At 41.2% G+C, this 16,131-nt stretch overlaps 1 protein-coding gene across 2 annotated transcripts; it reads right to left on the bottom strand.

The window, feature by feature from the left end:
• Window positions 1-3,144: 3,144 nt before the first annotated feature.
• MRLN (myoregulin) lies at window positions 3,145-15,744 on the bottom strand. 2 transcript variants are annotated; one of them, XM_067710901.1, is made up of 3 exons: window positions 15,061-15,228; window positions 5,179-5,290; window positions 3,145-3,373 (listed from the first exon to the last, which is right to left on the bottom strand). In XM_067710901.1, the coding sequence occupies exon 3, from the start codon at window positions 3,352-3,354 to the stop codon at window positions 3,214-3,216; it is 141 nt and encodes a 46-aa protein (XP_067567002.1). In that variant the 5' UTR covers window positions 3,355-3,373; window positions 5,179-5,290; window positions 15,061-15,228; the 3' UTR covers window positions 3,145-3,213. The 2 variants fall into 2 exon arrangements, with proteins under 2 accessions (XP_067567002.1, XP_067567003.1); XM_067710902.1 differs by lacking the exon at window positions 5,179-5,290 and having other exon boundaries at window positions 15,061-15,744.
• Between the last annotated feature and the right edge of the window lie 387 nt (window positions 15,745-16,131).

Below are 16,131 nucleotides of genomic sequence, written 5' to 3'. Positions count from 1 at the left end.
CCTGTAAGTATCAGTCCAGTTCATATAAGAGTCACAGTGTTTCCATGTGATACATGAAGCTGATGGTCTTAATGCCACTTCTGTTTTTTTCTTGGTTCTGTTTTGTTTTAACAGGAGGAGTAGCAGACCCAGAGAGATTAAGCAACTTGCCCCGAGGTCACATACCTGTTCAGTGCCAAACAGTAGGAACACTGAGTCCGTGAGCTTCCCTCCACATCAGCACTTCTCAATGCATCTGAACCACTGGGGAATCTGGTTACAGTGCAGATTCTGAATTCAGCAGCTCTGGGGGCTTGCGGGGGGGCGGGGGGCCAGGATTCTGCATGTTTCCCAAGCTCCCAGGAGTTGCTGCTCGTGGTGGCCCTCAGAACACCCTTCATCACACCCCAGGCGTGTCCATCCTAATACTTCCCCCAGTGGTTGTTGCACTATTTGGGTATTCATTCATTTCTCCCACTAACCTATGAGCTCCAGGAGAGCATGAACTATGTTGTATTCACTGTTTTGACCTGGACGCCCAGCACCACACGTGCCAAAAAGGAACTGAACAAATATTTTTGAAGAGTGGAGGAAAAGTGACCTATTTCCAATGACAAAGCCACGTCGACTGCATATTAAGACTCTGATTTCTTATACAAAACAGAAACAGACTTAGAAAACAAACTTATGGTTACCAAAGGGGAAAGGTGGGAAGGGAGAGATCAATTGGGAGTTTGGGATTGCCATATACACACCACTATATTTAAAACAGATAACCAACAAGGACCTACTGTAGAGCACAGGGAACTCTGCTCAGTACTCTGTAATAACCTAAATAGGAATAGAATTTGAAAAAGAATAGATATGTGTATAACTGAATCACTTTGCTGTACACCTGAAACACAACATTGTAAATCAACTATAGCCCCATTTGAAAGAAAAATTTAAAAAAAAAGAATCAATCGATCAATCAATGAACATTTTTTTAATAGGCTATTCATCAAGTATCCTCTGCTGTCTGGAGTCACATTATGACATCCAGTTGTCATCGCCGGGTCCCCAAATAACATAACCAAATAAAAGCCCCGTAGTTTCAACCAGTTTATACCTACACTTGCCGCAGAACTCTGCCAGGGGTCAGGGGGACAGAATCACATCCTTGGGCCAACGGGATGGGATAACATGAGGTCATTGTAAGGGCGAGGGGGAGGTGTAGAACAGGCAGGGTGACGGAGGCTCGCTAACGCTCAGCATCACCTGAGGATGCTGACGACAGCAGTCCCCTACGGATTGTGCGTTTTCCATATGCCAAGCACTCGGCTGCGCACGTTGCACCCGTCATCTCATGTCATCTTCTCGACAAACCTATGACACAGGCACTTATTTTATATGTAAGGAAGCAGAGACGTAAGGTTATTAAACCATAAGTGGTGAAGCCAAGATCTGGACCCAGGCAGCCTGGCTTCAGCATCCGTGCTTCTAACCACATTGTTGACTGCCTGGAAGCACACAGAAAAGAAGCAATTGCTTGAGCCTGGGAGTGACTTGACTTCCCTGTCAACAGCCGGATTAATAGGCTCCAAGAAATCCCACATAGAGGGGCTTGGGGAGAAACACATCACATCCACATTATATCCAAAAGGAAGTGTTCAACAATATTATGTAGGGAAAAAAGAGATTCTGTTACAGCAAATGCTCACATAGTTTTGACTCTGTTTGGCTTATGGTTAAATATACAACACCGCTGAAAGGTTAAGTAAGAGTCACTGAAGTAATAAGTCTCAAAGGTCCCAGATTCCTTTCACACTTCATTAGGTCTCTTATGAAACCTTGCATTAATGTCTGGGCCAAATCTGAGAAGATGGTCATCACATGGACGAGTTCAGGATTTTATGAAACATGTGTGTCCAATGTAAAAAGTCAAAAAGTCTAAAGGACAAAGAGAACTTTGTTTTTCAAAGGCTTAAAGAGCAGAAATTCAACAGTTATATTTTAGCACTGTCAGAAAATGAGGGAGTCAAGAAAGCTGTGGAAGAGAATGCATTGTCCATTTGGATATGAGAAAAGGGTAAACTTGATCTCTCTTTTCGATAGAAGATTTTTAAATGTGGAATAAGAAAATAAATCAGGGCAATACTAAAGTATAGCCATAGGGTCTTGAATAAAACATTACCGTGAAAAAACGCTGAGCTCTACAGATTGCTTTTTAACCACACTTGTTTAATTATTATTTACCTTTGGAGGCAATATGATATGATGGATTGTGAAGGCCCAAGATCTGGTTCTGCCACTTCCTAGGTATGGTCTCCAGCTAGCATAATTCTTCCAGGATTCAGTGTGTTCATCTGTGAAATGGGACAACTCACTCCTGCCTCCTAGGATTACTGGGAGCCTTACATTAAATGACATACTGTGAGCATTTAGTCCCAAACAGAAAATCAACACAGGTTGCACCTTGGTTTCTCTCCTTTCTTACAAGTTCTATTTTCCTAAAAGAATGTGTTTAAGCATTTCTATTCCTAACTTGAAGTTTTTGTTAGTAGAAACATAAAATTGTGGAGGGTTAAGAAAAACAATCTACCCACACACAGCTGAAATGTGTATGTAAGAAAATGAGAATAAACTATTAGCATACAGTATGGAAAGATCATCTTATATTAAGCTTGATGTGTTAAAAATAGAACCATATAGTAAACAACAAGGTTCTACTGTACAGCACAGGGAACTATATTCAATATCCTGTGATAACCCGTAATAGAAATGAATATGAAAAAGAATGTATATATGTATAAATGAATCACTTTGCTGTATAGCAGAAATCAACATAACATTGTAAATCAACTATAGTTCAATAAAATAAATTTTAAAAATAAATTAAAAAAATAGAACCATATAAAATTTCACATAGGTACGCATCCTTAAGAAACAACTTCACTCATAATTACACCTACAAATTTTAGTCAATCTATCAACTAATGATCATGTTAAAAATCAAGAAGTTTTATGAGACTAGTGTAGATTTTTGGAAAAAATTCCATTTCAATTTATGTGAATGTTTTATAAACCAGAAAGTACTAAATAATATACAATGTTGTTTTTATTGCAATGTCCTTTTGGCCTCTAGAATAATTGGAGATGTCATCATATTAAAATCACTCAACATACTAAATTACAAAATTTTATTCACTGTAATTCAATATGAAATTCACATGTAAAGTAAGGGAAGTCAGCTTTCTAAGAGGTTATAACAACATATATAATAGACAGGAAGTCAACAAAGATAAAAAACAGAATTTTTAGAAGTCTTCCCACAATTTCATCTTCCAGACTTGTGGGGTTAGTAGTAGAAATTAACATCCAGTGTTTACACGTCATATCCAAGAGCTCCTGCTCCCTAGGGGGAAAAGAAAGAGAAAATGTCCTTAAATGAACACATTTATAACCCTGATTCTTTAAAATCAATCTCATATTTGCCCTGGAAAGAAACAGTGATCAAGAAATGTCTTTCAAGGCTTCCCTAGTGGCGCCGTGGTTGAGAATCCGCCTGCCAATACAGGGGACAAGGGTTCGAGCCCCGGTCCAGGAAGATCTCACATGCCATGGAGCAACTACGCCCGAGCGCCACAACTACTGAGCCTGTGCTCTAGACCCCGCGAGCCTAGAGCCCATGCTCCACAACACGAGAAGCCACCGCAATGAGAAGCTCGTGCACCACAATGAAGAGTAACCCCCGCTCTCCACAACTAGAGAAAGCCCACGTGCAGCGACGAAGACACAATGCAGCCAAAAATAAATAAATTTGTAAAACAAACAAACAAAAAAAAACAGCTCAAGGAACTACCAGAATTACCCCTCTCTTTTCAATGTTATCCATAATTAGTTTATTTTTGAAGTCTTATCTGCAAAGTCATTTACAATCATTCTTATGGCATCAGTGAAATTGCCATTCTTCTAACCTGTACAGTGGGTATTACCAGGAAATAAGAATTTGAAAACATGGAAAGAGGCATGTGATAAAATTCTTAAACATTAAACAACAAAAGGTTTTTTTCATTTCCCTGATCTTTCCTCAAAATCTTCTCATATTTTGGTCACTTAACCAGACATTAAATATTTTAATTTCTTCCACACTTCTGTGTTAATCAGTTTTTTTAATATCTTATTTTTTTTAAGTATTACAGAATTTTTAAAGATATTAATTTGTGGTCTGTTTAGCGCACTGTCGGAATATTTCACATGCCTGTCAGGTAGGGAGTTTAGAACCATTCTTAACTCCTTTTTCCAGGAATGTAAACTTGGCCTTACATCCAAGTCCCTTATACACACTCAACTTAAAATCAGCATCAAGGGCTTCCCTGGTGGCACAGTGGTTAAGAATCCGCCTGCCAATGCAGGGGACACGGGTTCAAGCCCTGGTCTGGGAAAATCCCCCATGCCACAGAGCAACTAAGCCCGTGCACCACAACTACTGAGCCTGCACTCTAGAGCCCGAAAGCCACAACTACTGAGCCCACGTGCCACAACTACCGAAGCCTGCATGCAACAAGAGAAGCCACCGCAATGAGAAGCCCCCGCACCGCAACGAAGAGTAACCCCTGCTCTCCACAACTAGAGAAAGCGCGCGCACAGCAAACAAAGACCCAATGCAGCCAAAAATAAATAAACTTTAAAAAATTTATTTAAAAAAATGAGCATCAATATTTTTAGAAAGTGGCAAGATCGGGGTGGGAAAATATTTTCTGCTATTTTTCACTCAAACCCAAAAAGGCAGGTTGAGTTTTAAGAGAGAAGGTGAAAGAGAGAGGGGGAGAGAGATGAGATTTATACAAGTGTCTTCTTCCACTTTTAACAATCTTGATTAGTTTCTATAATAACTAACCCCCTTCCTAAAGGAGGGAATGACTTGCCCCAAATTACACAGCAATCACTGGCAAAGTAAACGCCTAGAATTTCCCTTAAGTTCAACAATTCCTTGTGCCTATGTTTGGGAAAGAAGGGGTAAGAATAACACATGGGTTCGCAAAGCGATTTTCCTTTCCTCCTATGGCCTCCACCTCCATCTTGTGTTTCTTCAGTCTGTGCTCTGAGGGGTACCTTCAATTTTCTCCAGCAGCGGTAAAGAGAGAGACTGAATAGGAAGTGAGGGAAAGACCAGACAACTGGTGGGGGTCGAAGAGTGCGCAGAAACCCATTTCTCACCTGACTTAATCCCGGGTAGTGGTTGGTAATGCTGCTCCTGGGTTTTCTCTCCAGCTGCTCTTGCTAGAACAAAGTGCATTCAGCACAGGTGGTCTCTTAGCAACCTTGGTTCCTGTGTCAAAGCACAGCGAAAGCTTTTATTGGATGCTGAGGAGGTCTGTGAAGTGGCCGGGCAGGGAGCCTGCCTGGAGAGACTCTAAAATGACTCTCAAAGAAGTCAGGAAGGAGATGTCGAAGAGTGGAGTTCGGCAAACGTGACACGTTGATTTCAACATATCACAGAATTGTAGAGCTGAAAACTAAACTTTTCACAAAAAGTTTAAACTGAACTCTATAATTTTCCTGGCGGGCCAAACACTTACCACGCTTTTATTATTTTATTTTATTTTTTGGCATGCCATGGGGCATATGGGATCTTAGTTCCCCCACCAGGGACTGAATCCACGCCCCTTGCAGTGGAAGCAGGAAGTCTAAACCACGCTTTTAAAACAATAGGTCTCAGGGGGTGAGGGAATGGAAGAGATGTGTAAGGGTTACACATGTGCAACGAGTAGATAAATAAGTCCCGGAGAACACTGTAATACACAGTACAGTGAGCACAGACATAAAAGTGTGTTATAAACATTAAACTTGCTAAGAGACTAGATTTTAATTGTTTCCAGCACTAGAAGCATTAGAAAGTGGAGTGAATTTATTACAAAAGACCAGGCTGTAACATTCAGCCATAAATGGAAAATTATCCAACAAAATGATGGTTATTACAAATATGAAATAATAGAAAATACTACTTAGAAAATTATGTTAAAATATTTAATTATGATTAAAAGCCATACCTTATGAACACCTATTATACTCCTGGACAAGCATGGATAATCACACCAGGATACATATCCAAATATTATTTGTAATATCCTCAACTTAAAAACAAACCAAATGCCCATTAGTAGATAGATAAATGCATATAATGGAATATTATACAATAATGAAAATTAAGCTCCAGCTACATACAAAAACAGCGGTGAATTTCACAAACACAATATTGAATTTTTACAATCATGAAAATTAAGCTCCAGCTACATACAACAACAGTGGTGAATTTTATAAACATAATATTGAATTTTTTAAAAGCAAGGCACAAAAGAAAATGCACAGTGTAAATATATTTATGTAAAGTAGGAAAACAGAGTTAAAGGTGCATGGTTTAGGGGTGTATATGTGGGTGCAATGGTGTAGGTGGTGAATTGATCAAGAAAAGCAGAGGATTGGCTACCATAAAATCAGGGTAGTGGTGGTGTTAGTGAGGGGAAGGGAAGGGCTGCACGGGTGTGCGGAGCCTCCAGCAGTATTTCATTTCTTGTCCTGGTTGGTGGTTACACTGGCAATCATTTTTTAACTACTTGCTAAACCGCACGTAGAAATTTTATAGGCTTTTCTGTAGGTATGTTAGACTTCACAATCGAAATGTTAAAAAAAAGGAAACAGGACTATCTACAAATGTCAATAATGGTCATAGTGGTCGAGTTTGGGTGAAGGACTATATGTGATTTTTTTTCCTTGCTTTTTCCACTTCTCACATTTTCATTTAAAAGGATGTTGCTTATATAACTTCAGAAAACGAAAGAAAGTAGTCCCATAACGGCTAGTCCTCTTTCTTTCCCATATACTTAAAAGTAATGTATACTGATTTTATTTTTGTCAAACCAAACATTTTAACAAATATGAATTCGGGAAAATTAAATGTCAGTCAAAGATTTAATGAAAATATTTAACTTACACTTTATCCAATAAATTACATATTTTCATTAAAATGTTTCACTGAGACATTTCATTTTCCTTGAGTTTACACTGTCTCTTCGGCTAAAGAACATGTTCTAGTCTCATTCAAAATGTTCAGGAGAAAGAGGAATGTTGGTGGTTTCTGTTTGGTTCTTCTCAGTGTTAGATCTGTTTCTGGATTTAAATCATCGGAAGGACATGAATCTGCACCATCGTAAGTTTACTAGCACACTGAGATTTTACTGTGGATTAAAATTATGATTGTCGCAGTGTTTGATTTACATTTTGCCTAATTAGTTCTTACTTACTTTTCTAGAAGCTTGGTAATCACATGTTTTTTCTTTGCAGGGACATTCTTTTAGAGGAAAGGCTAGTTAACAGCAGCATTTTCAGGAAAGAAAATGATTTGTAGTGTTTTTTTTATCGGATAAAACATGCACTAAATAAATGTAAAAAATAAACTAATTAATAAATAAATTTGAAACAAGCTAGGACACTTCTAAAAGTATGCTAGAATGTATTGAGTGTGACTATCTCAAGACCGTGGTCTTATCTTGAATGCAGTATTTAAAAGTCGTAGTTAAAATAACATCACCTCCAATTTCTGATATAAGACAGCCTAGGTTATAGAAAAATGGTACAGATGAACCGGTTGCAGGGCAGAAATTGAGACACAGATGTAGAGAACAAACGTATGGACACCAAGGGGGAAAAGTGGCAGGGGTGGTGGTGGTGGGATGAATTGGGACATTGGGATTGACATATAGACACTAATATGTATAAAATAGATAACTAATAAGAACCTGCTGTATAAAAAATAAATAAAATAAAATTTAAGACATCCTAGGTTATTTGGGGCCTAATATATTTCATGTTGAAATTTCAGATGACCGCAAATAATCTTCCCTCCCATTTAAATGCCTCTACGTTCCTTTCTTTTCCCTATTTGCAAAAGGCACTGAGAATCCATTTATTTTGTAGAAATTAATTTATAGAATGTTATACTTAAAATAGAATGAATACTCTCTTATCTAGTTTTAAAAACTTGTCTTTATTATATTTTCTTTTGATTCCATCGACAGTCCAAATGATCTAAATCCAAGCTGACCTGTTCATTGAATGGCTGAATAGTGGAATCCTACAAGGTAAGTTAGACTAATGGCGAGTAGCAGTAACTTTTGGTCTCTGGGGGTTGAACTTCACTGCATTCTCTGTTCTTCACCCTGCCATCAGTTTGTAGCCTCTGGCCTTTCAAACCTTTATAATCTTGATTTTATATAAAACAAAGTTTCTCAAGTCAACTCTGACTCCTGGGACCATAGTGCATTTGCTAAACGGCTTGGTCCCCTGGCAAAAATAAAACAATGCAAAACAAACAAGTAAAACGCCCTCTATTCTATAAAATTATTACTGGTACTAAGACTTCACCTGTTTCTCAATCTCTCTCAGCCTCTACGATTTCCCCTGATTAGGCGTGGATTCCTGGTCAAGATAAAGAACAGAACATACTTTGCAAAGTCTCTTTTTAAATCCAAAGAAAACACTTTTCATTGGATTCAAGATTATAGTCTTAAACACATGAGTCACACTTCAAAAATATTTCCTTTTTTGATAAGAATTTGCTAATTCTACTCCTTGTTTCCATCAATATCTAATGGTCAAGATAATATTGACAGAAGTTCCCTAGAGACAAATGTTGAAACATGAGATACTCTTGCTGAATAGGTCACTTAAGTAAAGGATAATAATTACCATTTATTAAGGGTCTAGTGTGTGCCAGGCTGTGATTATGCACTACTGGGGCGATGGAGCAACTGCCTTAAGGTTCTATGCTGGAGCCTTGATGCTACTAACCCAGGACTCCCATCCCCAGATGCCACTCTGTTTCAACTACATGGATTTATTAATGTTTTCAAATGAAAAGGAAATGGACTGGACTGAAATGGAAATATCCACATGTAATTATCGATGGCCACTCTTCTTCCTCAGTCCTGGCTCCTTTCTGTATATGTGAAGTGCTGGCTGAACAATGGGATGGATAGTCTTGCCGTTATCCCTCGGGGCCTGAGAACCCTAAATTTGCCTGAATAGTTTTACAAGAGTCAGTTTTATTCATATCAAAACAACCTGCTCTTTGTAAATGGATCATTCACAGGCCACTACTACGAGCTTACTGTCTAGCAACCCGATTAGGTGAAAGTTCAGCTTTTTAAATCTGTGTTTTATTAGCTTTTACTCTCTGCAATTTTCTTTTCTTTTATTATTAGTTTGTTATCCACCCACTGATCAACTTATGACTGACAGGTTCCTCCCCTTGAACTTTTTTTTTTTTTTTGGCTGTGCACGTGGCTTGTGGGATCTTAATTCCCCGACCCCAGCAGCAGAAGTACCGAGTCTTAACCACTAGACCGCCAATGAATTCCTCCCCTTGATCTTATCGACATTAGCTGGACAGAGAAATAACAACAATGTTTCCAGGACTTGGTGGTTGAGAGACGGGTCTGACATAAGACTGATAGGGTTTGACTTGGATCTGCCACTTACCGTGAGACCTTGGACAAGTTACATTAACTCTCTGTGCCTCAGTTAGCACTTCTGTACAATGGAGATGATAATAAGAGTAGGGTAGTGTGAGAATAAAATGAGATAATATCAGTACTTGTGCCAAGTGAGTGCCTAGTGAGTGCCTACTAGGCACAAGTCGCTCTCAATAAGCAAGAGTGACTATCGTTGTTAATTATATTCTACCGTATTACCTCCTAGATGGTACCCCTTGAATAAATCAGGCTTCTCAGTTTCTCTTTGGACACCCAAACATGCAAAACTGTCACACACCTACTCATCCTTTGAAAGCCAACGTACCTCCTCTGTGATCTTTCCTGACACCCTCAGGCAGAATCTATTGCCCACTTGCTGTAACATGTTGCAACTGACAACCATGTCTTGTGGTTATTTGCATGCCACCCCCCATTGGAAGGGCTGTCTTCCTAGAAAGTGCGGATGGCCGTACCCATCCTGGATCCCACTGCCTCACGGTACTGGATGCTAAGCAGTTTTCAACAAATATTGATTTAATAACTGCACCTCAAGTAGAAGCTTTCTTGGAAGACCAAAAGTTCATTTTGTTCAAAAGACAATTACGACAAGAAAAACCATATATTAAGTCTACTTTTCCCACAAATTTTTATTCTTCAAAAATAAAATCACAAAGTTGGGTATTTTCAGTATTGTCTCCATATGGAAAATGTCTCTTTCCCATAAAATTTATGTTTAATGAAGTTATCTTTTAGAAACTTGAGAAATCATATGGGAATTATATCTTGTTGATGTTTTTGCTTTTGTTTTTATTTGTTTGCTTGTAATTAGGGAAGCTAGTCAAGTTGTTGGAAGGCAACAAGAGTTTGGCACTGGCCTACGGGGTTTTAGGATTCGAAGTGTCCTGCTGGGATGGCTACTGTTTCTCTGGCATAATTGAGATTTGTCCCCTTAAGATTCCAGAAATAGATGATGGTGTGGTAGGACAGGAGACATAAACTGCTCAAATATGAGTCATTCAGAAGTCAACTGAAATTCAGGCATGTTCAACAGTAAGTGGGTTTTGTGTGTTCTGTAAGCCTCTAAAATGGAGTTCAAGGTGCATTTTCTGAACTAATTATGTGAGGAATTACATGAGGAAGGGAATTTAACAGACATCTGAGAAATCAACTCATCAGTGATATGAGCATTGTATGTGAGGAAGCTTGAATGAGAATAATAATAAATGGCATATGGCTTGACCCTGAAATGATTACAGGCATGATTGTTATACCTTGTTTCCTGATTAAGACACGATTTCAAGGAGATCTTTCTCTCTCCAGCTAAAAAAAACAACTGTAGTGGAAAATCAGAAACATTACAGAAATGTTGGCACCGGAAAAGAAATCTGAAATTTCTTAAAACTTCTCATTTGACAAACGAGAGAAGGCACCTCGCCTGAGGCCACACAGCTACTCTTCTTCTGAGCTACTATAATAATTGCCTCGGCGACTTTTTGACATGTATGATAAATTGGATTCTGCGTTTCACCAGACTTGGCTATTTGAAGCTATTCGATCTTCATCACCTCCCAACTGCTTTGATTCAGGCCAAGGCAAGACCAGGGTGTCCAGAAGAGAATAAGTCACAAGTGAAAACTGGAAAACTGAGCAGGTCAGACTCACAAAACTCGACAAAGTGGACTTCGCCTGGAAACAGAACCACGTGCCTTGTCACAGATGGTGGGTCAGCGAGGTTTGGGAGCCGGGTGGAACTGGTTTGCGATCCTGGTTCTGGCTGGTATTAGTGCTGGAGCCGTGGATCGGGCATCTCACCTCACCTGCCACCCCATCTGGAGACAGGGACAATCTGTTTTGCAGGGGATTGAAAGGCTTTTATTCGTAACTACAGTTAAGAAGGGCTTACACAAACTGTGATTTTAATCTCATAAAGCCTTATGAGGTGAGTTACTAATTCTCCTATTTCCTTAGTTGGAGAGATTGATGACCCGAGACTTTAGTGAGCTATTCGCGATCACACACCGGGGATGACCGGTGATTTGAATGGAAGTGTGTTTGGCTCCAAAGCCTTAGCCACTGCAGCATCTCAGGATTGGTAAAAGAGGTGAGCCTAGAGCCCAGCATGCTGCCGGGCACTTGGTAAAATAATGGTTAGGGTATGACAAAGCACTGGAGTCAGAAAGGGGGCCACTTCCTGCAGCCCAACAAGGAGGGAGAGGGGTGAGCGTGGACCCAATGGACGAGAGCAAACAAATGGACTTAGGCAATGGGAAGCCCAGGAAGCTGAGGCAGATGCACAGACATGTAGGCCACAGGGCACTGTCTGCCCTGGCAGCACCCATGAGGGTCCACCCGATCCCCCAGGGATACAGGGGGGTCCCTCTACTTTTCTCCTCTTCAACTGTATCTCTCATGCTTTCTCTGCATGTCAATATCTGTCCAGTTTGGGCTTTCTGCCATCTATGACTGTGCCTCAAATGTTTTGAGTAAATATTCCGGCCCTTAAATGAACTGTTTTTCTACATATGAACAAGCACCTCCTCTTAATCATCCACTACCAAGACTCCCAAAGGCTGAGATTTCCCGCTACCCCATTCCTGCCCCCAAATAGGAGACGGCATTGCCCCTAAGAAGACATAAACTACTCGGTTATAGGTACTTCACATTAAGAAAGATTCTGGAACCAAAATAATCAAAATGTTTTCAACCTTCTCCCTGCCAAGTTCCCCAGCCCTTGCCAAGAATCACAGCTGTAGTGCACTCTTACGAGGCCAGATGAACTGCCCAGAGCTGTGGCCCGGGAACCTCACAGGGCAGTGCCACTCGCCACCAGTTCTTCCACGTTGTGACAAAGCAGGAGTGGGGCTGAGGCCAGGTGCTTATTCGTTGCGTTTGGGGGTTTTATCTGCAGCACTCACATATCCAAACGTGTGTCATTCCAGGTTTGGGGTGGAGGAGAGGTCTCTGGACCTGTTTGACTTTAGTAAAAGCATTTGGCCAAACCTTTTAAACTACCTTCTCAGCCTGCAACGTACACTCCTCTGCCTAAATTCACTGGTGAATTATTAAGGTGCAGATTTGATCTCGGAAACCAGCTAAGTGTTATCTGGAGTCAAGTTTAGCTGAGAAGGTAGATGGCCAGGTTGGAGGACAGAATTTCAAGTTCAATGAAAAACTGTGACCTCTTCTAAGACCAAATTATATTTCTTTTTTAAAATTAATTAATAAGTTTGTTTATTTATTTTTGGCTGCGTTGGGTCTTCGTTGCTGTGCGCGGGCTTTCTCTAGTTGCGGCGAGGGGGGCTACTCTTCGTTGCGGTGCGTGAGCTTCTCACTGCAATGGCTTCTCTTGTTGTGGAGCACGGGCTCTAGGCGCGCAGGCTTCAGTAGTTGTGGCACGTGGGCTCCTCAGTTGTGGCTCACAGGCTCTAGAGCGCAGGCTCAGTAGTTGTGGCCCGTGGGCTTAGTTGCTCCACAGCACGTGGGATCCTCCTGGACCAGAGCTCGAACTCGCGCGCATCCCCTGCATTGGCAGGCAGACTCTTAACCAGTGCGCCACCAGGGAAATCCCCAAATTATATTTCTATCGTTTAGCACAGGGCTTGGAACAAAACAGGTGCTCAATTAAAAAAAAAACTGGAGGTGGGGAGGATGAGATGCGACTTTATGGTGCGTTTTTCTGTGCCTCAGAAGCTTGTTACTTAGAAGGTGAACCCAACGAGGAGCCCTGAAAAGCACTGAATCGTTTCTAAGAACGTACAGCTCTCCAAGGGGAAGTCTGACCAATAATGCCCACTCTCGGTGGATAAGTATTGGACGCGATGGCCCTGTGGAATGCCAGCCAGATCCTGTCTGTACTTGTCATGTACCACGGAACAAGCCCATTCTGACTTGTAACAGAGTTACTCATGAAATGACTTCTTTCTCCTACCATATTTAGAGTTTACTGACCCTTTGCTAATCTAGCACTGTGTGTTCACACAGTGGGAATTAAATAAACATTTGCAGAATGACAGCTTGCGGTGGAAAACAAAAACCTCATCCTGCCTCCTGAGTGTACAAGGAAACACTTCGGGAAGCAGCTATTCTCTGAGACAACCCTCCTTTCTGTCCCGTCCAGACACAGAATCGAAGCTAGCAAGGGGGGAAAGCAGTCCTTTGGAACCACAGAAGCACATAAGCAAAAGAAAAAGTTTATTTTTATTTACTGATTTTTGGCCGCACCTCGCGGCATGCAGGCTCTTAGGACCCCGACCAGGGATCAAACCTGTACCCCCTGCACTGGAAGTGCGGAGTCTTAACCACTGGACCCTCAGGCAAGTCCCAGAAAAATTTTAGAATGCTGATTATAGTAGAGCAGATAAGTTTATTAAAATAATAGTTTATGCTTTGAAATTGTTTTGATGAAGTTCCCCGTCATCATTGATCTTAGCCGTAGCCTCATGTCCTGAGCTAACCATATGCCATCCTCCAATGCCCCCATCCTCAGCATTCCCACTGCTGATACCATCCTAAGGATGAAGGTATTAAAAGCAGTAAAAGCCAATTATCGTCTCTGCAATTTAAAGTTTCCCATCAAAGACCACATTGGAGGCTCCAGGTTAAGAAGATTCAGGAAAAATGCAAATGAGGGATTTCATTAATAATATTACCATACTTGGCCACTTAGATACGTTATGAGTAAAACCCACCACCCCGTCAAACAGGTTATAACTCTCATCTCACAAACAAGGAAACTGAGACTCAAAGAGGTTGAATACTTGCTTAAGTCCCAAAGCTTGTTGAGCCAGGGCTCAATACCAAGCCGGCATCTGCCTCCCTCCACTTCCCTGTGATGCCTCCCTTATTTAGAAGCCTGATGCACATGTTCAGGAGAGTTGAATGTATGTAACCAAAGCAGAAAACTGTCTTAGTCCGTAGTCCTGAGAAGGGACCGGAGTGTCAGCTTTCACCTTTCCTCAGAGGGCCAGGCAGGGCACCAGCTTCAAGGTCCTCCTTTTCCAGACAGAAAACACAGTGACCTACTTCGCAGGACTCTCGAAGCAACCATTATCAAAAAGGCTGCAAAGACAAAGCCTTTGGCTAAAATCTCAGGAAGGCAGTGAACCTGTGGAATGTGACAGGTGCCCTCTCTGAACCAAATCTCAAACATGGAAACCGACAGGGCCCAAGTCTCCCACCCAACATTCCCCTGCAGACACTTTCCATATGTGAAATTTCTCTTTGGAATCACTGAAATCCTCTCTTTAGAGAGGAAACACAGAAAGGCAGAAACATCTAGCATGGCCACAAGGCTGGCTCAAGTCACTGAGATCTTATTAACCCCTTGCTTCTCCTCCTGCCTTTACTGAGCCAGAAAGAAATGGAAGGAATCGAATTCTAATTCTTTGATCAATCTTCTAAGCAGCCTTATAAAAACTGGAAAGACGTTGAAATGCAGGGAGGGGAAACAGGCTTTCGGCGTCTTTGCGCTCACTATATTCCCTCTACCAGAAGGCAGCAAGACTACCGTTAAACTCTCCTCCTCCGTCAACATTTTAAAAGCCACGTTTTTTAAAAAAACAAAACTTACTGTTCAGGGATTTGATAAGCGAAGTCCAAAGTCAAGGAGATGATCTCTCTCTTTTGTGACAAACACCATCTGCTCCTGGGTGGCTTGCGAGGCTCGCTGGGCTGTTATTAATAACTGGCTTAGCACTTTCCTGAGAAACCTGAGCCAGGCTGTCACGGGAGGAGAGTGGGGAGGAAGTGACAGACACAGGTGGGATAAATTATGACAAAAATACCCTCAGGCCCACACAGGCGCAAATAACCCATGAGGAGGGGCTGGGCCCCTCCACGATCAACAGACTCTTACGTCAAAGGCCCTCAGCGTTCAACAATCAACTAACCAAAACCTCTTTACTCTCTTGAAAAACTTCACGACTCCTGTAATGTCATACTTTCCTTTGTTTTGCTGAGTAATTCTTTTCCATGGCTATTTGAATATCTTCTCAAACTGTGCGTTTTTGCCTTGTTCACTTTGACTTCCTCCGTTTTTCAAATATATAAACAAATGGATTTTCAAATGCACGTGAGCAATTTGTTGAGGCTTGTTTTCCTGTGAGCGTGTGTTTACCTCCTTCCCTTAATGATTCCAAAACCGTTCCTGGCAACGTGTACGTATCTGTGTGCTCAGTTGTGAGGAGGCGGAGTGGGTCTTGGGACAGCATCATACATATGAGGGAAACTGTAGAATTTAAGTCCGAAGAGTGGAAGTGCAGCTGTGACCTGGCTACTGATTTACAGTGGGTCTTCCCTTTTGAAAAGCCTTATTTCCAAAAAATTCAAGTCTATGCCTCCCCTCCCCCAAGCACTGACATCATATTGTTCAGACCAGGAACGGCCTGTCTTCAGACGTAAATTATATTAAACACTGACTCTGTGTCTGACTGAAGTGATAAAAGAAAACCGAGGATCACACAAAAGTTATTGGAATATAAAAAGATACAAACTTGAAGGGAACAATGCTTGTCGAATTGCCCCATTCTTAAGGATCCAGCTGCCTTTCACCCTGGCTCAGGCCTGGTAACTATTCTTCTTCCAAATTAAACTTTTTTTCAACTAACTGCTGGCGGTAGGGAGGCCAGAACATCTCACTGCA

This window comes from Pseudorca crassidens, chromosome 16 (genome assembly GCF_039906515.1).
Source record: "Pseudorca crassidens isolate mPseCra1 chromosome 16, mPseCra1.hap1, whole genome shotgun sequence".
NCBI classification, from domain to species: Eukaryota; Metazoa; Chordata; class Mammalia; order Artiodactyla; family Delphinidae; genus Pseudorca; species Pseudorca crassidens.
Note: the sequence above shows the minus strand (reverse complement) of the source record. Positions and strands in the feature narration are given on the sequence as shown.